This window comes from Andrena cerasifolii, chromosome 6, assembly GCF_050908995.1.
Source record: "Andrena cerasifolii isolate SP2316 chromosome 6, iyAndCera1_principal, whole genome shotgun sequence".
Taxonomy (NCBI): Eukaryota; Metazoa; Arthropoda; class Insecta; order Hymenoptera; family Andrenidae; genus Andrena; species Andrena cerasifolii.
Genome location: NC_135123.1, coordinates 3908101 through 3927877, shown reverse-complemented (window position 1 = coordinate 3927877; position 19777 = coordinate 3908101). Strand labels below are relative to the sequence as shown.

Below are 19777 nucleotides of genomic sequence, written 5' to 3'. Positions count from 1 at the left end.
GCATAAGGACACGGTAATCGGGACATCTACCCTACTTCGCTCGCACCACTCTGTCCTGTCCGCTGACTTCGTATTCCTCGATGTGTCGCGTCGGCCAATAGCGGCAATACGTGTGCCCTACCCCTACGAATCCGTTAGAGATCTTGGGCCTATGGGGATGTACAATCGGACCCATATCTCGGTTCCGCACAGTAGTTTATCGTTAGATATAGCAACCTTTGATTATATTTTTGAGATAAAAGATTCACGTGTAGAATAAATTTGAAATGACATGGGTTTTTATTATCAACATTATTAGTACAGTGAAACAGCTAGTATTATACAATAAAATAGAGCCGTTTTACAATAGAATGCTGTAAAGCCTTTTTTACACGTAATATAGCGTTTGACTGAATAATATTTTTCTTAATTTGACTCGCTCCTCTTTCATAGAGATACGTAATGCTTCAGCTGTTCGCCAGTTTCCTGGTCAAGAGTGAACATCAATTGATTAAACTGGCTGTCCCCGATTAGTCCCCTTAACGTAATTAACTGAAATAAAGTTTAAATTCTTAATATAGATATCAACCCCGAGAAAAACATTATCGCTGGTACAACTACACTACTGCCCTGTTGAAGGCTCGCTTTCGATCTCGACCATGCGATCATTCAACCGGTATATGGTAGCGAATATGTCAACGGTTGATTGGATTTTATGGGCGAACCGATCGACGAGAAAACCGAGAGCGGGCAGCGATTAGCTCATACTTAATGAGTCATGCGCTATTGAAATCTTCAAGTTTCTTATTTTTCATTACATCTTCTTGAAAATGGTACTAGTTTCTGACATGTCTTGATCAAAATGCGGAATGCAAAACTGATTGCAGAATGTAGAAATTATTCCAATCGATCATCGTTAAAAATGGTTGGGATAGCGTCGCGTTTGGTCTCATTTTCATCAAAAGCACTTTATCGATTCATTGATGTCACACTTTTAAAAATATTGTGAAAAATATGAGTTTCATTTTTCATTAACCCATAAATCATCGTGTGAGCGAACATTTCAACCTCGTGACTGTCTAAAGGCTCCCCCAAACCAACGCGCATGGCGCGATTTAGACTTTAGAGCGATAAGCTCAGTCTTTGCAATCAATTGTACGCATTACTCAAAAAGTTTGGACTCATTTTGATCAAAAACATGTCAGAAATTGGTACCATTTTCAATATGATTGGAACTCGCAATAAAAATAGGAAACATGGAAGTTTCAATAGCTCATTCCGAGGCCGCTCGGGGTCGGTGTCTGGTGTGCCCAAAGAAAAAATGTGCAAGGGGTGATTCGCGAGCTTCTAACCGAGCAGTACTGTACTAATAAATAAAACGTAGTGCTTTACCTGATTTTGTAATGTATCTTTTAAAGATATACAGGTTACAGGATCGCCGAAGGCGAGTCGTCTCCGCTGTTCATGTTTGTTCTCATAATCTTCATCCTCATATTCCGATGAACTAGATTGTCCACTAATCGAGTTAAATGAAAAGCATTAAACAAAATAATGACTTCTATTATAATTGTACTTTTTAATCGCTATGCATAAGTTTAAAAAAAGACACTTACTCGAAGGTACATTCTATACTATCCAGCTTGGTTATATCATTCAGAGTTTCGACGATATTGGACATTATCTGTGAAAAATGTTCGAGAACACTAGGACTGTTAGCCCCAACGAGCGAACAGAGTGCAAGGGCTAATAATTTACGTCTTTCTGGTTGAGTGGTACATCCCATTCGATCGACCCATACATATATTATTTGTCCAAGTACAGCCTCTTCCGTTGTTTCGTGTTTACTCAATTTTCTGGTTAATTCGCTTATTGTCTATATAATAGTTCGTACGTTTTTAATAGCCATACTTGTAATTGAATATAGAGTTTTAAATTAAAGAATATATTAATAATGAGAAGAAGAAGGTGAAGAAGAAAGAAGAGAAAGTGAAAGAAGAAGAACAGGACGAGTGAGGATGGAGACGGGAATACGAATTTTTAAATTAAAAATAATAATAACATATGAAAATCTTAATACCTGTATAAAAATATCTTTATAAAACCATAAAACTCTAGCCACAATAGATAAATACATAGTCATCGTCGATATAAGGCCTCTTTCCTTATACACATTCCTATGAAAGTTAAAATAAGCGTTATTACCCATAATTCACACTAACGTGGCACAAAATGCTTGTACTCACTTGAATATATTCATTAAAGCAGGTTTAATCAACTCTGCACCTTGCCGAGAAGCGCACAAGCATGTTTCAAAAACACTCATAGTCGTTACGATTCCTTCCCACCTCATATCTCCCAAGAGTGACCTAAGGATCTCGATTATTGCTGCTCCTCTTTGATTAAAAAATTCTTGTGGGTTTAATATTACATACGCCTGAATTATGTACAAACATAATTTTAAATTCTCTGAAGATTGTTCTGAAAAAAAATTAATTACTGTGTTATTATTGTTATTAAACTTATTTAGCTTTCCAAAAGTAAATAGAAATATTCACTGAAAATTTGTGAAATTATTCAGATACCTAATAACGCGGGCATATTTCTAGCCAAATCCATTATAGCTGGTGTTGACGCAGGTGCATTTTCCAATAAAGCTAACCACAATCGTAATCCATCTTCTAACAAATAAACGTGACTTTCTTGATTAACATCACAACTCAACGCAATAGCACCTATTACCAGTGGCTCTAAAATGACACTTTTAGGGCCTAAGGCCTATTTTTAATCAAAACATTAAATCATTGTTTGAAATATTAAATATACTTAGTAGCTTAATTAGATCGTATAAATGAAATGTTTACCTTCTGTAGATGTGTAAGCGTCGAAATTATAGCGCATCTTAACATGTTATGTCCTTCCGATTGTTGCCAAAGGGCTGGTAGATACGAACTGAGAACCCCAACGTGTGGATTTATTTCGTTACCCACACGTTCAATCATGAATGATAATACGTATAAAACATGCATCTACAAACAATTACGATATTTATTATTCCACAAAACGAAAAAGAAACAATTTTAAAAGTGGTCTAAGTATATACCTTCGTATCACATTCTTTTACTTCTTTCAGAAGGGAAAATAACAAAAAGAATGCTTGTTCTAAATAAGGAGAGAATTCTTCTGGATTAAATTGAAAATCGTCTATTGCAAGTTTCAGCGCATCGCTCGCTTCCAAGCGGACACCTAAATCTTCTTCGGGGCTTAGAACTTCAACCATAAGTTCGTACAATTCCGGTCTTAATTTTGCGCTTAATTTTACACCTGCAATTTCAATATAATGCTTAAATCAAACTGCAATGAAAGTAGACGTTATTATATAGTAAAATTCGAAATATTTATACGAAGAAAATTCGAGTCCACTTACTTGTCCACCGACCGATAAGCCAACATACGCGTCGTCTAATAATTCGGTAATTGTTGCTTCGAATTTTCAGTTCCTCCTTTAATGTGGTTGAGAACCATTGATCAAAATTGACCTAATACATAGAAATGTGATAACTGGATAACCGATTGTTTACAGTAATTTTTGTAATAGTTTGTTCCTACCTCGTCGTATAACTCGAATGCAACCAAACCAACTGCATTGTATACTGCATCTTTTAGCAGAATAGCATGCAAATTATTTGGATCGACAGGTTGGTGATATCTTTGCATCAATTCAACTAAGACCGATGCAAAAATGTCTCTAAAATATTGGAACATTTCTACAAATACAGACTCTGCACAAGGCTAAAATATCAATTATAAAGTAAGTGAATATTTAATGCTATAATTACACAATACCGTACATAATATTTATAATATTTAAAAGATTTACCCTCAAGCTGTATTTCCATGATTCTCCCCCATCATCAACAACTGAAATTAATTTTCCATATAAAATAATCGTTAAAATGTATAAATATATAAATAACACTGTCCAACAAAATTAAACTTTTTTTCTGTTCCGTAACATTCAATAGCCGTTTCTTCCGCAACCGTTTATCGCCATCACCCTCAGTTTTCGAGAAATTTGATTTTGAAAAAAAAAATGCAAATTTTCAACTTTGAACATGTTTTGTGTTCAAACAATAATAGTTGAACCCTCGCGAACACAACGATATAAGTTATTATTGAATTATAAGCATTTAAATATGTTTAAACAACGATCAAAGGGAAAAGGACACCCGAAATGCACCAATTTTGCAGATATCTTGCTATATATTTTAAAAACTAAGGGTCTAAGAGATAATTTAACTACTCCACGCGATGCAGCAGACAATTTTCTTTCGGAAACCACCAACAGAAGTGGTAAGTCACGTTTTGTTTTCAATACAGAAGCGAAATAGTTTGGCAAAACGTGCGGCGTCAACAGTGGTAGTCAACGGCGGCGCGCGATACACTGCGCTCAGCGTCACACAATCACTTAACGCGCGTGACCACCACTGTCGACAGCACCCTTTTTGCCAAACTATTTCGCTTCTGTATTGAAAACAAAACGTGACTTACCAATTCTGTTGGTGGTTTCCGAAGGAAAATTGTGTGCCGCGTCGCGTGGAGTAGTCAGATTTTCTCTTAGACCCTTAGTTTTGGAAATAAATTGAAAGATATCTGCAAAAGTGGGTGCATTTCGGGTGTTCCTTTCCCTTTGATCGTTTTTTAAATATATTAAATGTTCATAATGCACCAATAACTTATATCGCTGTATTCGGGGAGGTTTATAGAATAATTTGAGTAGTTCAAATTTGAAAATTTGCAGTTTTTTTCAAAATCGAATTTCTCAAAAACTGTGGGTGATGGCGACAAACGGTTTGCGGATTCGTTTTCAGCGCACAAAAATCTATAAGAAACGGATATTGAATCTTACAGACCAAAATGGCTGTTGGCCAGTGTAATCAAGCAACATGCATATACAGAGTATACCCAAATGAACGGACGCTATCCGCGGATATAAATACACTATTGAGTAGAAAGGTGCCAATAAACATATATTCTTCAATGCTTCCTTAAATAGCTATTGCTATTCAACTTTTGCATTTGTAATGGTAGTGAAAGAATATGCATACTTATAAGTAGACGAAAAATATTTTGAGCGACTTTTTTTTGCTAATGTTATTTTTACTCAATAATACGCGTCATGATTGCGATTAAAGAATGGTTGCAAGTTTCGTTCATTACACTTTTCTTGTTCTCCTGAATAAGAAGAATGGTGCATAAAGATTTTTAGCCAAAACCTTTTAAGAAGGTATTTTATCACATATGTATACTGTTCGTTTACTCTTGCACTTCCTATTAGAGCCCGGACTAGTAGACTGTCGTTTGGGTCCACCCTGTATAATATACAATAATCATACTTAATACTTACAAAAACTTTCTGGGTCCGCATCCCACAGTTCCAAGTCAGAAGGTGTTAAGAGAAAATAGTGTGTTACAAGTCTTGAAAAGATTTCTGTTAATATTTCAGGTGTGAAAAATTCTTGTTTTAGCTGATATGCTCTCAATTGTAATTTTTGTTTATCGAGTTGATCTTGTATGTCTGCATCAATAAATTTACGGATTTAATTATTAATATTTTATACCGGCATTGTACATATAAACGTATACACACGAAGCAAATAATTATTTATACCTTCCGGATTTTTAGACACAACGGACCTAAAAAATATAGAAGGTACGATGCTTTTTATTAAATTTAAACACTGAATAATAAATCTTTCAAATGCTAAAGTTTGACCAGCTTCAGTGAAACAGTAAAAAACAGAGAATTCTAGAAACGTTGGTATCAGTTCAATACAACCAAATTGATGCATGTGTAATGTTTCTGTTAGTACTTTGGCCAGGTGAATTATAAATTTGTCCCATGTATCCAGTTGCATATCCCTTGACATTAACGTTTTTCCTAAAATCAAATATATTACAGAAACAGTGATACATTTGATTCGTTTCGTGGTGTGAGTTTTAAATTCAGGATACTAACGACACTCGAGACATGTTCTTGCACGTTTAAAAACAATTTCTAAGAATAGCATAGCGTCCTGAGATTCCGACAGTTTGTTGATCCCATATACGACAAGTTTTCTAAGTATTTTCAATAAAAGTAATGCTTTTTCTAAAGCTTCTTGCGTCTGATTTGTGTCTGCCCCATTTGACGCCATTATAAGAAAAGATTCCGTGTATGTGTTCCATAAATTCAGAATGAAGTTGAACATATTAACGGTCAATTCTTGGAAGAATCGTTTATCCGCAGTTAAACGTTTAGATGCTAAAGACTTAACAACATGATATAACGTTAACAGTGCCCGATGTTGAGCTAATGGATTTTGCCCTCGTATGATATCCAATAATGTTGGTATTAATGAGCCCCACTCTCTAGGGCAATCGTATCTACATAACAATTTGCCATTTAATTATTTTTTACATCAAACAATCGGTATGAAAGATTTCATCGAAACCAGTTACCTTGCAATTTTAGCAATAACAGCTGCTAATTGTACAGCCAATTGGTTTACTGGTTCTCCAAAATTTGCTATTAAACGCTGTCTAAGGAATTCTCTCTCGTCATCCGCAATTGCACTAAAATAATAGCATATTTTATTTGTCCGTTAAATTTATGATAACTCTATGAATGCTGAAAGTGGTTCTTACTAGGGCTGGGACTATTCGAATAATTTAATATTCGAATATTTTACAAGTATTCGAATGCTAGGAATAAACTTCGAATATTTGAGTATTCGAATGTTATTATTCGAATACTGAAATATTCGAATAGCATTCGAATACTGAAATATTTGCATAGTATTCGAATAGTATTCAAATACTGAAATATTCGAATAGCATTCGAATACTGAAATATTTGCATAGTATTCGAATAGTATTCAAATACTGAAATATTCGAATAGCATTCGAATACTGAAATATTTGCATAGTATTCGAATAGTATTCAAATACTGAAATATTCGAATAGTATTTGGATACTTGGATATTCGAATTATATTCACCGAATAACTGAGTAACTGAAGTATTCGAATATTCGAATACCGAAAAATTCAACAAATAGTCCCAGCCCTAGTTCTTACAAGGGAAGGTCCCGAGGTGTTATTTTCATTTTTTTAATAGGCATTTGCAGAGTGTTAGAGCTTCAGATAGTGAAGTCAATGATGTATGGTTTTATGCATATAAGGTTAATAATTTATGAGATATTTAACATGTAAACTTTTGTAGGTATCAAACTTCTGTGGTCATTTGTTCCGGTAAAAACATGGCGTAGAGGTATAAGCGTTTCTCTACCAAAAGTTTCATCTTGTTATGCGAATCCGAATCTCCTTGTTACCTTTTTCCACTGTATAATTCTTTTCTATTCCTCGGCATCTTTTTATTATAGGGTTTCTATCGCATAAATATAAACTTTTAATAAATAATTTGTCGATAGCAAAAATTAGAATTAACTAATACATTTATTATTATCTATAATATGTGTACATTCTGAAAAATTGAGCAATGCAAACAAATTATGCACTGGAAACAACTTATAACGGGATTTGAAGTTGCACCAAAAATGTCCAAACATTTAGTACACAAATGCCTATACAACTATGCCATGTACTTATTTACACGAAGTGCCTCCATCACAGAAGAGAGAAACCTGCAAAACTACAATATCATATATCTTGTAAACTATCTATCACTATGCAAAAGCCTGCTGAGAAATGAAGGTAACACGTTAGACCTTTCCTTGTTAGTGTACAGTCAAGTAATGGACCAATGCAGTAAATGTTCATAAACATCTGGCAAATATAGTCTGCAATTTACAACTAATGATCTTTATAGAGTCAGTCACACAAGAGTATATTCGCGATATCTTCGCGAAAATTAATCTGCCATGTGTAACCCTATACACAGGGTCAGCGTTTAATCCTGGAACCCGCGCTCGCGCGAAATTGTAAAATGGCAACAGCGCCTCACGATCGAATTATATATTTAATGTGAAATTTTTTCTTTTTATGTATATATATGGATATATAATAGGATATAATAGTGTGTAATAAACGGTGTAAAGTTACACAGACGTGTATATGTGTATTGTAAAGAAAAAATTTCATACTAAATATAAAACTTACAGTGTCTTTATAGTACAAGTATGTACCAGTTATTTTTGTACGTGTATAAAAAGTTATGTATTTTTACCATGTTTATATATAAAATTTATGTTGAAAAATTACAATATTTATGAAACAAAGCAGTATGAAATTTGATTATTCAAAAGAAAGGAAAAAAAATAAACTAGAATGACAGGATTTGAACCCGTGCCGTTTGGTTGGGAAGTAAGCGCTATACGCACTTACCCAACTTACTTTCCTCAAACATGTTTAAGGGGAGGTTTCGGTCTACAAATTGATTTTTTTAAAACTTTTTTTGTTCAACCTTTTAGGAATATGCGTTTAAAAGGATTTGTTGAAATTCGTAAAATTCCCAAAATTATAGGCATTTGAGTAGCGGCAAATGCATGGGCAACAACCGGCCACTTGGCACCCAGGTAAAACTTTAAACGCGTTTTTCTCGAAACAGAGTTCTCAAAATGGTGGGACCTGTATCTCCAAAAGTTATTATCCGATTCGACTGAAACTTTTTTTATTTTGAAGAACATAACTCTGACTAGGAGGGGAACCAGAAAAATTACAAAAATGACATTTTTTTTAGAAAATAACGACACTTGAAATTTGAAATCACTTTTTCACTATATTTTTCATCCTTTCAACGCCTTAGAAAATTATAAATTTTCATTTTTGTATTTTTTCTGGTATCCCTCCTAGCTAGAAGTATATTCTTCAAACTAAGAAAAGTTTCAGTTGAATCGGATAATAACTTTTGGAGATACAGGTCCCACCGATTTGGATTAATTTTTTGAAGCCTTGACTTTAACGACTCCCCAGTGCCGTCTGCAATGATTAATTATAAAACAAAAAATATATTTCTATTATTTAAGACATCCTTAATACCATGCAAAAAGTCCCATTAAATTATATATAGTAGTTTTCCTTTAATTAATTCCTAAAGATCAACTATTTTTGGGGGCTCTAGACCGGAAGATCCCCTTAAAGTGAACTGCTTTCAAGGGGCACATATCGACAGGGCCGTTCCTGGCGGGGTACAGAAGGTGCACCCGCACCTGGGCGGCCAAACTTAAGGGCGGCCGCAGGCCGTTTGTTATATGTAAAGTTTTGACTAATAACAATAATAATCGAAACTCTTTTGCACGATAACTGTTTAAAATTATGTATATATATATAGATATAAAAATAAACACTGCATATCAAATTCTTAATTAAAAAATATTAAATTAATAAGGGCAGCAATATTGTTTTTGCACCTGGGCGGCCAAAGCGCAGGAACGGCCCTGCATATCGATTGTTCATAAACAATGCTCATTGGCATAAAATATTTTGCAGAAGGTCATTCAGACGACCTCCAAATTCACCCCCCAAAAATTCATTAAAATCCCCGGGGGTACAGCAGTAGGGTCCCCTTGTGAGTATTTAAGGGAGTATTGGACCTATCTTCAAAATGGCACCAAGTTGATGAAAATTTGTGAGATTGTTCTTTCTAATCTTTCTAATGTGGTCCAAAATTTTTAAACGAATTCTCTAAATGATTGCTGAGTTATAACGATTTTAATTTTCACTGATTTTACACGTACTCTTGTGGAAAGAGACGGCCTTTACAGATAAAACAGCTGAAAAAATGTTGAAGAAATAGTACCAATATTTTCAAATCTTTTTACATGTAGTATACGGGTAGATGAAAGTATCTGCGAGTTTAAACTGTTTTCACTACACCATTTTAAAGAAATAAATTATAACTTAAGAAAATTCTGAATTCAGGGCATTTTCACTGCCAAAAGTTTAGCAAATAATGCTTGTAGAAGCCTTTGTAAAGTGAAAAATACCTTCCTAGGAGTAAAAATAAGACTCCAACTGTCGTTCGAGTTTTTTTAGATCTAGATAGGGGTGTGCGGGTACCTGAGCAGACGGGTCTGGTCGAAAAATTTCTGGCGGGCTCGGGCGGGTACCCGCAACATACGAATAGCCCGAAATTTTCGGGCTTGGTTGGAAGAAGTCGGGCAGGTTCGGTCCAAGGCGTTATCGTCGTACTTCGTCGTCGATTACTTATACAATCATAGCTAGGCACAAGTCAAGTTAAGTGACGTTCGTAGTGCATATATGCATATGTAGATGTATCCTATCAATTTCTTAATAATGTATAATATATATATTAAAGAACTTTTCACACATATTATTAGGTACAATAGTCAGGGCCGGCGCGAGGATGGTTGGCGCCCTTATGCAAGAAAATTTTTGGCGCCCCCAAATTTTTGTACCTGTTTTCTATTTAATATGTTTTGTCTTTACGAGGAACAATACAAAAAAATACATTTATATTTTATTTACGCGGGAGTTGGATTCCTTTATTATTAAGTGTGCGATATAGTTTTTTAGCGCCCCCTTCGGCTGGCGCCCTTATGCGGCGCATAACTTGCACAATGGGTTCCGCCGGCACTGATAATAGTATACTTTATTTTAAATTAGCATGTAAGAAACGACAACGCCTTGGACCGAACCTGCCCGACTACTTCCAACCAAGCCCGAAAATTTCGAGTTACCGGAGCATTCGTATGTTGCGGGTACCCGCCCGAAATTTTCCGAACCCGCCCGAGACCATAATCTCGGGTACCCGCACACCCCTACATCTAGATTTACTATGCGTAACACGAAGGTATTCAAGTATTTCAAGTTTTATATAGTTTTGTGTAATATTGTACGTCCGATACATCCTTAATAGTTCTTTGCATCACTGGATTGCTGTGAACAGCCCAAGCTCGTCTAGTAACCTTGGCTAGGTACTTTGCTGCAGTTGCAAATCTCATTTCTGGCCCTTCCAGCTGGCAACATGGGAAGACGCTTCGAGCGGCTTAGAGTGCCTAGCACTCGTCTCGGATAGATCCATATTTCTCAGTGGTAGAATCCAACGAACTTTAAAGGAACACGTACCAGCAGGGGCAGCTTTAGCATACTTGGCACCCCAGGCAAGATTATTATGGCACCCCTCCAAGGGCACGAAAATCAATTAGCAGAACAGATATAAATGAATAAACGCATGCAGCGGCGCCCCAACTGATGTAGAACCCCGGGCAGTCGCCCTGCCTTCCCCCCCTTAACCCTTCATGGTCACACGGGGTTCACTGTACCCCAGCGTCATTTTTAGAGTTACCATTTTCATATTTTTGAAACTTTTAATTTTTCAGTGATAATTGTACGTTCGTAATACTTATACAATCATGGTCTAATAGTCTTTTCCTAGAAATGTAAATTTTGGAAAAATTCGGAAAAAACCGATTTTTTAATTCTTTTTTCTTGCGATAAATTCCCTCTGGAAGTCGTAAAGACACGACATTTTAACTCGAAAATTATTCTTGGGGTACAATACATCCCGTGTGACCACGAAGGGTTAAAGCTGGCCCTGCTTACCAGTACACCCTGGCGAGGACTGTATACGTTTAGATTACCGCAGTCTCCACGGCACTTTGTGTTGTTTTTCATAAATATCGTGCGTACACTCCTACGTGACTGACTGTACATAGCGCAGACCGATCTTACCATCGAGAAGGTCAGTAATAACTTGCAAGCTAGCTACGTGGTAAATTAATCTTTACTGTACTAAAGGGTACTCACTTTGGTGCATTTTTTCTCCAATATTTGTCCACACCGTTTTTAAAACATAATATAGCCATCCATCTAATATTGACAGTCAAGGAATGATTGGAAAATACGTTCTAAAATAATTTCGGTACATTCAGTTATCACACCCATTTTTTAAATAATATTAGCGTAGATATAATTTTTGGTTATAAATGAACATGTTGGCTGACGAATTTCCAAAGTTCGTAAGGCTTTCAACATACACGATTGTACTTACGTATAATGCGATATAGAAGCCTCTTTCGGTCTCCCACTGTTTCAGCGTTTGTTCAGCTGGCTTTAAAATATTGGGATCTTGACTACCCGCTTGTTGAAGAATCTCTATTACCGCAGCATCCATATCTTTCTACTAAGAAAATATTTTATTAGATCGCGTGTATTAATTACGAAGCAATCGGATCGTATGTTTATCTCTGTATTAAATTCAAACCACCTTACTTTATTCGTATTAGTCGGGAAAGTTATCTATAAAGTTAACAATGAACATGTGCTAAGACTATTCTCTTCTTTCAACGTTTAATCTTATCGTAGAATTTAAAGAAACATTCTTCTCGCTCGCTGCCGTATTAGAAGAAGATTATTGCGTAAAATCAAACATTTCCTGTCGTTACATTATTATCGTTAAATAAATTATCGCTTCCCTTATTCCGGGTGGACAGTCCTTAACCTATAAGAGAACAAATCCTACCCATTCAAGTACCACCTATTTTATACGGGACCGGTAGAATTATGCTCGGTAAATTTCGCTTATCACAAATATCTACGTATTAAATCGATACATAACGAAAATCATCGAAAACACACTACATCAAAATGTCACACACGCCTGCAAGTCGACATTTCAAAATGCTGCCATCTCTTGCTATTCTCTTTTTCGATACAATACAACAGTGACAGTTATTGGTATAGTGTGAATCACTTATTACATATAAAGCGCGACGCGTCCTATTTTTACAAGGAATTTATAAACTTGCCGCTACGTGTTATACGGAATTGATTACAGTAGTGGTAAATATCATTTATTTGTGATATTTATTTAAATAATAATCTCGTCCTTTGTCCATAAAACTGTCAAGAGAACGTGATCGTTCTATTCAGACCGTAGGCATCGTAAACAATAATTATCAATAAAATATGTTATGATATTCAACACGTCTTCTCTATTTATATGCGCTATATGTGGCATAACATTGCATATGCTCGTAAATTACAAAACGAAATTTCAATTGATTCGATCAAAAGAAACTTACAAATTTTAGATTATGTATTTCCTTGCGCATTCATCTATGCCTAATGTATCCTTCTATACTGAAACATCGCTGATTGTATGGATATTTACGTACTATTGCAAGTTTGTTAAAAGATTATTGGTTTTAGTTTAAAATTTCATTCCATCTCAGACGGATATCCGGTATGCGCACCCTAGCGACGAGCTGATCGATACACCTTCTTTCTGTTCATGGCTTCCAGCAGTGTTTGATACTTGTCACGATGAAGGTACGAATCCATAAATATTTTAAGAATCTTGCACGACTTGCGAACGATTAGTAGATAAATTTAAATATCGAGAACCTGCAAATGGTTTTCTTGTCGAATATTTTTATACGCATATAATTTTGATTCTGAACATGCTTCTGAATCCTATCGTATTAACTTGTACATTTTTCTTTCGTATTGACCGTATAATTAATGTTTAGTTAAATTGTTAAGCTTCGAACAAATATAATCGTTCGAATTATTGACGAATGAAATTCGAAAGGCGAAAATTAACTTACCTTCGTATTACCAGCCTAAAATTAAAACATGTTTGGTAGGTAACTTACGTGTTGTAATGTTCGTACGATTTATTTCCAGCTAAACGTATCCTATCCTGTGACAGGATGTCAGAAACTGTTCGAAATTTCGGATGAGCATAAACTTAGGATTTTTTACGAAAAGCGCATGGGCGCAGAAGTAGAAGCTGATTCCCTTGGTAATGAATGGAATGGCTACGTTGTCCGCATTTCTGGTGGCAATGACAAACAAGGATTCCCCATGAAGCAGGGTGTTTTGACCAATGGTAAAATGTTCACGATTTTCCTTTAAGTTTCTTTGAAATAATTATGCGATATTATTTCATAACACTAGTTTACAAAATCCAAAAAATTATTTTTGATCCAGACTCTACTATGAAATTCTTATATAAGGTGGTCCCCTAAACTGAAAAATCGACATGAAACGAAATCCTATGGATACGTTTTTGAGATATCGCTCGATGAATATTTTGGTAATTTTTCAAGAAGACGACCCAACGTTATTGGCCATATCTCGCGTTAGAGTTGACCGATTTGATCGCAACGACTCTTAAATTAAAGATAATTAAATTGCATACAACTCTTTCCGACAGTGTTTTCCAATGCGGCCAATAGTTTAGGTGGAATCGAGTGAAAGTTAAGAAAAATGTAAGGCTGTCCTTCCGAATAGCCCCAGTGGCCGATCGTCACGAGGTTTGAGGGGGAGGGTGGGGAGGGTGTGTGGACCCTAAATCTAAAATTGTTGCTTCGGGAATTTATTACTTTCCGAGATATTAGTAAAAAACTTTCAGTATTTCTGTTGACTTATTCCGACACAACGCATTCCACTTTCCAACTTGTTCTGGGTATTAGTATTGGTTGGGGCTAGATCAGTGCAGGGGGCGCGTAAAGCATGGTAGTGAACCGATGTGAGTTTGGAGATTTGAACCAGAAACTTGCGGATAAGATCCATCCTATTATACAGGGTATAATACCGGGAATCTACCTATTACTTTATTGATAGGCAATACTCTAGGGGGTGATTCTACAGGCCAAAATAAGACGAAAATATAGAATACAATTTTTTAATATCGCGCTTCGTTTTCGAGAAAATTGATTTTGAATTTCAGCTAAATATGAGTGCCTTTTAGGCGCCTGAGGGGCACGCGTCTAACTGTCCGTAGAACAAATTGGGAGGGGGAGGGGGCAGGATGGATCCTGGGTTAGGGCTACCTGTACGCAGTTAAAAAAAATTTTTTTGATCAAAAATAATTTTTTGGATTTTGTAAACTAGTGTAATCAGTGTCATGTTCAAATTAGTTTCTAACACTTTATGTTTGTAACTAGGTCGTGTACGTTTACTGCTCTCAAAAGGACATTCGTGTTATAGACCTCGACGTGATGGTGAACGTAAACGAAAGTCTGTTCGTGGATGCATCGTTGACTCTAATTTGTCCGTACTCGCTCTTGTTATTGTGAAAAAAGGAGAAAAGGTATATGTTGTAACTTTACTTATTATTCGTGTGATTTTATGAACCATGTTATTCAGGGTGTATCTAAGACTTTGCTATTGTGTCTTAATGATACTATCGTAAACATGGAAGATCAAATATCGTTTTTTGATTTGAGAAATAGTACTGTATATCAAGCACTTCTTCTCAGTGTACGAACGATACACGTATTAATTTGCTTAAATTTCGCGATTTGCTAAAAAAATACTGGTAATTATTTAGATGTTTTCCATCCTCACCGATTTCAATGAATTTTTGGATATGTTGTCGGGGACACGATTCTGAACAACTTTTTCCTATACATGTTACCGCCGCTCGACTTTCGTTTTCGAGATATTCGCGAAAAACTGCTGCTACTACACAATGTATTCTGCGGTATACCTACCTACAGTACGCGTCCGTGGCAGCGTATGCGCCAGCATGGGACAAAATAAATGACGAAGCTGACCTTCGTTTCCGAGATATTTGCGAAAAACTTCTTTTGACTTATTCCGTCGCAACGCATTCCACTTTCCAACTTGTCCCGGGTATTAGTATTGTTTGGGACTAGATTAGCGCGGGGGGCGTGCGCTCGCCCGCGGGCGCGAAAACCATGGTAGCGAACCGATATGAGTCGGGGTGTTGACGGGCATCCGCAAGTTTCTGGTTGAAATCTCTAAACTCACATCAGTTCGCTATCATGCTTTACGCGCCCCCCGCACTAATCTAGCCCCAACCAATACTAATACCCGGGACAAGTTGGAAAGCGGAATGCGTTGCGTCGGAATAAATCAACAGAAGTTTTTCGCAAATATCTCGAAAATGAAGGTCGTGCGGCGGTAACATGTATAGGAAAAAGTTGTTCAGAATCTTGATCTTGATAACATATCCAGAAATCATTGAAAACGGTGAGGATGGAAAACTTCTAAATAATTACCAAACTTGTACAAAACAGTTGAATACTTCTTGCAGGACATCCCAGGGTTAACTGATATCAATGTTCCCCGGCGCTTAGGGCCCAAAAGAGCAAGCAAAATTCGTAAGCTCTTCAACTTGTCTAAGGAAGACGATGTACGTCAGTTTGTTGTGAAACGGCCAATTCAGAAGGAAGGCAAGAAAGAACGTTTTAAGGCTCCTAAGATTCAACGTCTTATTACACCACTTACCCTACAGGTATACATATTTTATGTTTATTTCCTATTACAACACAAAAGTACTGAGTATGCCAGGCTTAGGAATTAAGTGATCTTGGCGGACGATTTTCAGAGGCAACGCCTCCTTTCTCCCGCCGCGCGTCTTGGCTCCGCGACGGCCTAGGTCAGGCCTGCTCTTTATGGTACAAATACCTCCTGAAGTTCTGGGACCCGGGCAATAGCCGAGCACGGGACTGTTACGTTGCTAACCACAGCATGGGCTGCGGGAGAACTGCATGAGTGTGCGGCCGTCCATGCAGGCTCGTACATGGACGCACACTCATGCAGTTCTTTCACAGCTCTCGCGACGGGTAGCATTGGAACTAGGGTTGCCGATTAATCAAAAGATCGATCTTTTGTCCCGTAATTTTCGATTTTTTGGATCGATTTTTCAGTACAGATCGCGATCCTATGGAATCGATCCTCGGGGAACAGAAATCGTGTTCCGATTCTTTATTATTTATAGGTACACTTTTTCACGCATTTCAACTGAATTGAAAAGGAATATATTGTCTGCTTCTCACTTCGTGATTATACTGCTGTATTTACCGATTTTTATTTTTGATATTATACAGTATTTTGATTTTGTTGTATTGCAAATTGTTGAAAACAGGCAATCTAAAGGTGTTATTCCACTGAGGCAACGCGAGGCAACATGTCGCATGCGATGAGTGGAATACTGATTGCATGTGTTGTATGCAAAAAAAAGATACGACGATATTACCGGTTGCCAGAAAGTTGTCTCAGTGGAATCTCACCTTTATACTTCATGAGAGGAAGACCGGATGTTGTAGGTATGTGTAGCGATCGAGTTCATACGCATTCGGATTTCCTTTGTTCAACCTACGGCGAGAAAAACGTTCACTACTTACTTAGTCTTCAATGAGTTTAATATACCTACAAGTTGAATCGATTTCTTCAAGATCGATTCTTTAGCAACGATTTTTTCCTGAATCGATTTTTCATCTTGGGATTCGAATCGATTTAAAAAATCGATACTTTCCGAAAAATTCGGCAACCCTAATTGGAACAGTTACGCGCCCGGCTGTTGCCCGGGTCCCAGAAATTCAGGAGGTATTTGCACCGTAAAGGGCAAGCCTGGACTAGACGCTTGGAGCGCATCAGGCCCGTACCACGTGAACCGCGCGTGGCGCGTTGACAAAACAAAAACGCATCGAAAATCGTGCTCTTTGGGACGATGTGGAAACCTATTGATACAATGCGCCACGCGCGGTTCATATGGTACGGGCCTGAGGCGCTCCAAGCACCTTGGCCGCCACGAGGGCTGAGACGCGTGGCGGGAGAAAGGAGGCATTGCCTCTGAAAATCGGCCGCCAAGTTCACTTAATTCCCAAGCCTGGAGTATAAGACGAAATAAACGAAAATACTTTACTCTTACAGCGCAAGCGACATAGATTAGCTCTAAAGGGAAGGCGTAGCTTGGCTCGTAAGCAACAAGCTGCTGACTATGCGAAGCTGTTAGCGCAAAGGCAAAAAGAGGCAAAGAATAGACGGCAAGAAGAATTGAAACGAAGACGTAGTGCCTCCATGCGAGACTCTAAATCCTCCAATCAGTCAGCACCCACCACACAAAAGTAAAACGGAAGTGATGTATTTACAATTTAATAAAAATACTTTCACGTATTTGTATAACGTTTTAGTTTCTTTACATTGAACAGCATATGACGTTCTAATATCCTTTCTCATTAATCTTACGTTATTTTCCGCTCAATCTACATCAATTTGACATGTAATTCAATTTCTTTTGAAAGCTCATATTCAGTATCACAATATACAGGATAAATCTATAATAAACAATTTTTTTTAACAAAACAAGCTTTCATTAAAATGTACTAAAAAAGAAAAAAATAATTTTGATACCGGCTGAAATAACTGCCTTAGAAAAATTCCCTCATATAACTAAAAATAAAAGCGTGGGGCATAAATATTGAAATGTTACACATTTTGCTAGAGCGTTCTTGCACGAGTTTTTTCCACTTGATTTCGAGCAGTTTAATTCCTCAATTTCAAGTCTGCTCTGAGATCTGACCAGGTTAAAAGTCAAGGCAAAATCATACCGTTCAGCAATTAGTTTTTGCATAACTTTTAATATTCAATATTTATATTTTTATATAAATTTTCGTGAATTAATTCATTCGTGAACAAGTTGGCGTCAAAGCACCGTAATAGTGATTTCTACCCTAAATACTGTTGCGCCTGTTGCACGGCGTTTTAGGAATAATTCTGCATTCTTCGTGGGAAGTTGGGATGCGGAATGATGCCCGTGGAGCGCTAAAGCACTCTGCTCGCAAGATACTTGATATAATATATAATTTAATTATATGCCAATTATAATAAAACTTCAAAGAAAGGGAATAAATTAATAAGAACATGAAATAAGAAACTAAACTTGAATATTGAACAAAAAATAAAATTTGAACTGTACAAGTAGATACAAATATGAAATTTTCAAGATGTTAATAATGTCTGTTCACTTTCGTTGTCGGCTGAAGAGTGAACGCTTTATAAAACCGATCTTTTAAAACATATTTTGTTAAATACAAAATGTCTTTACTTAGATACTAAGAGCCAAGCAGGGACTTATTAATAATAAGATAAATTCACATTCGTCGATACATTTCCTCTCGGGTATTGATTTTTTAATTAACAAGCGTTTAATGTTAAACGCTGTCCAAGCCAGAGTACGCATGCTCTGTGGAGTTCTCCCACTTTCGTCCGCGTCGTCAGGGATACGGACTACGCTAAGTTCAGACACGTCCAGTAATTTAGTCGAGTAGCGAGTAATTTAGTAACTTACCGTGTATAGACACTAGAATTTAGTCAAGTATTTTAGTAACATAATTTAGTGGAGTAGATCCATTTCATTGGATTTTTTCTAGTCGAGTAGGGTAAAGGTGAACCGTGAAATGTACTAATCCGGACACTTTCTATTCACTAAACCGTTTAGTAGTAAGTGACTACTCGCTACTCGACGTGTCTGTTCCACTTTTTCGTGTGTGAACCCTAAAATTTAGTCAAGTAGAATATGGTGACGGGTTGGAAGGGCAAGCAGGCGCATGAACGGCGACACCGCTGGTTTAATATCTTTGCGCTGATTTTGCACGTTTAGGAGAAAGGATAAAAGTGCAGTTTAAATGTTTAAACATCCGTTTTTCAGGTAGTAAGTATTGATTAAATTATAATCATGAAGTATGTTTACTGTTTTCAAACCCTTTGGACTTATGCTAACTTCACTTTTACTTCCCTATCCTATTACATTTGTAGTCTGGTTCAAACTTCTCGCCTCTAGAGTTTACGCTACACGCCGTTAGGTTTCGGGGCCCTAGCGGTGTTTAGCGTAAGCTCCTAAGGCGCTAAATTTGAGCTGAACAAGTTTCATTTATTAGAAAAGAGTTAAGGGTGAACGTTTCAACATTAGATATTTTGTATTTGTCTTCGCCTCCTTCTTAAACACTCGTCGTTGGCCTTGTTAGAGTCTAGACGTGTCATAATAAAACCAGTTTTGATCTCCATGAAATATCCTCGTTCTG

General features: G+C 36.7%; 2 protein-coding genes across 6 annotated transcripts; one reads left to right on the top strand and one right to left on the bottom strand.

Moving 5' to 3' along the window:
* Window positions 1-256: 256 nt before the first annotated feature.
* Impbeta11 (importin beta11) lies at window positions 257-12723 on the bottom strand. 5 transcript variants are annotated; one of them, XM_076814041.1, is made up of 19 exons: window positions 12596-12614; window positions 12210-12438; window positions 11989-12120; window positions 11745-11845; window positions 6478-6591; window positions 5996-6402; window positions 5648-5917; window positions 5384-5554; window positions 3857-3897; window positions 3586-3768; window positions 3404-3515; window positions 3080-3300; window positions 2841-3005; window positions 2562-2754; window positions 2223-2457; window positions 2057-2153; window positions 1593-1852; window positions 1372-1495; window positions 257-531 (listed from the first exon to the last, which is right to left on the bottom strand). In XM_076814041.1, the coding sequence occupies exons 3-19, from the start codon at window positions 12109-12111 to the stop codon at window positions 427-429; spliced, it is 2922 nt and encodes a 973-aa protein (XP_076670156.1). In that variant the 5' UTR covers window positions 12112-12120; window positions 12210-12438; window positions 12596-12614; the 3' UTR covers window positions 257-426. The 5 variants fall into 5 exon arrangements, with proteins under 5 accessions (XP_076670156.1, XP_076670154.1, XP_076670157.1 ...); XM_076814039.1 differs by having other exon boundaries at window positions 12210-12723; XM_076814042.1 differs by lacking the exon at window positions 12210-12438 and having other exon boundaries at window positions 12460-12723.
* A 408-nt stretch (window positions 12724-13131) lies between these two features.
* On the top strand, window positions 13132-17870 carry Rps6 (ribosomal protein S6). The gene is made up of 5 exons (XM_076814154.1): window positions 13132-13268; window positions 13626-13830; window positions 14891-15036; window positions 16006-16206; window positions 17628-17870. Exons 1-5 carry the CDS (start codon window positions 13263-13265, stop codon window positions 17823-17825), a joined length of 756 nt encoding a protein of 251 aa, XP_076670269.1. The 5' UTR covers window positions 13132-13262; the 3' UTR covers window positions 17826-17870.
* Window positions 17871-19777: the final 1907 nt, after the last annotated feature.

Bases quoted from the DNA above. Each gene is read 5' to 3' on its own strand.
- Impbeta11 (XM_076814039.1), bottom strand. From the start codon at position 12,111: ATGGATGCTGCGGTAATAGAGATTCTTCAACAAGCGGGTAGTCAAGAT. The intron at 6,403-6,477 runs GTAACTGGTTTC...ATTGTTATGTAG, and splicing joins GTTATTGCTAAAATTGCAAG to ATACGATTGCCCTAGAGAGT. The intron at 3,769-3,856 runs GTAAATCTTTTA...TTGATATTTTAG, and splicing joins CATGGAAATACAGCTTGAGG to CCTTGTGCAGAGTCTGTATT.
- Rps6 (XM_076814154.1), top strand. The intron at 13,831-14,890 runs GTAAAATGTTCA...GTTTGTAACTAG, and splicing joins GCAGGGTGTTTTGACCAATG to GTCGTGTACGTTTACTGCTC. The intron at 15,037-16,005 runs GTATATGTTGTA...TACTTCTTGCAG, and splicing joins TTGTGAAAAAAGGAGAAAAG to GACATCCCAGGGTTAACTGA.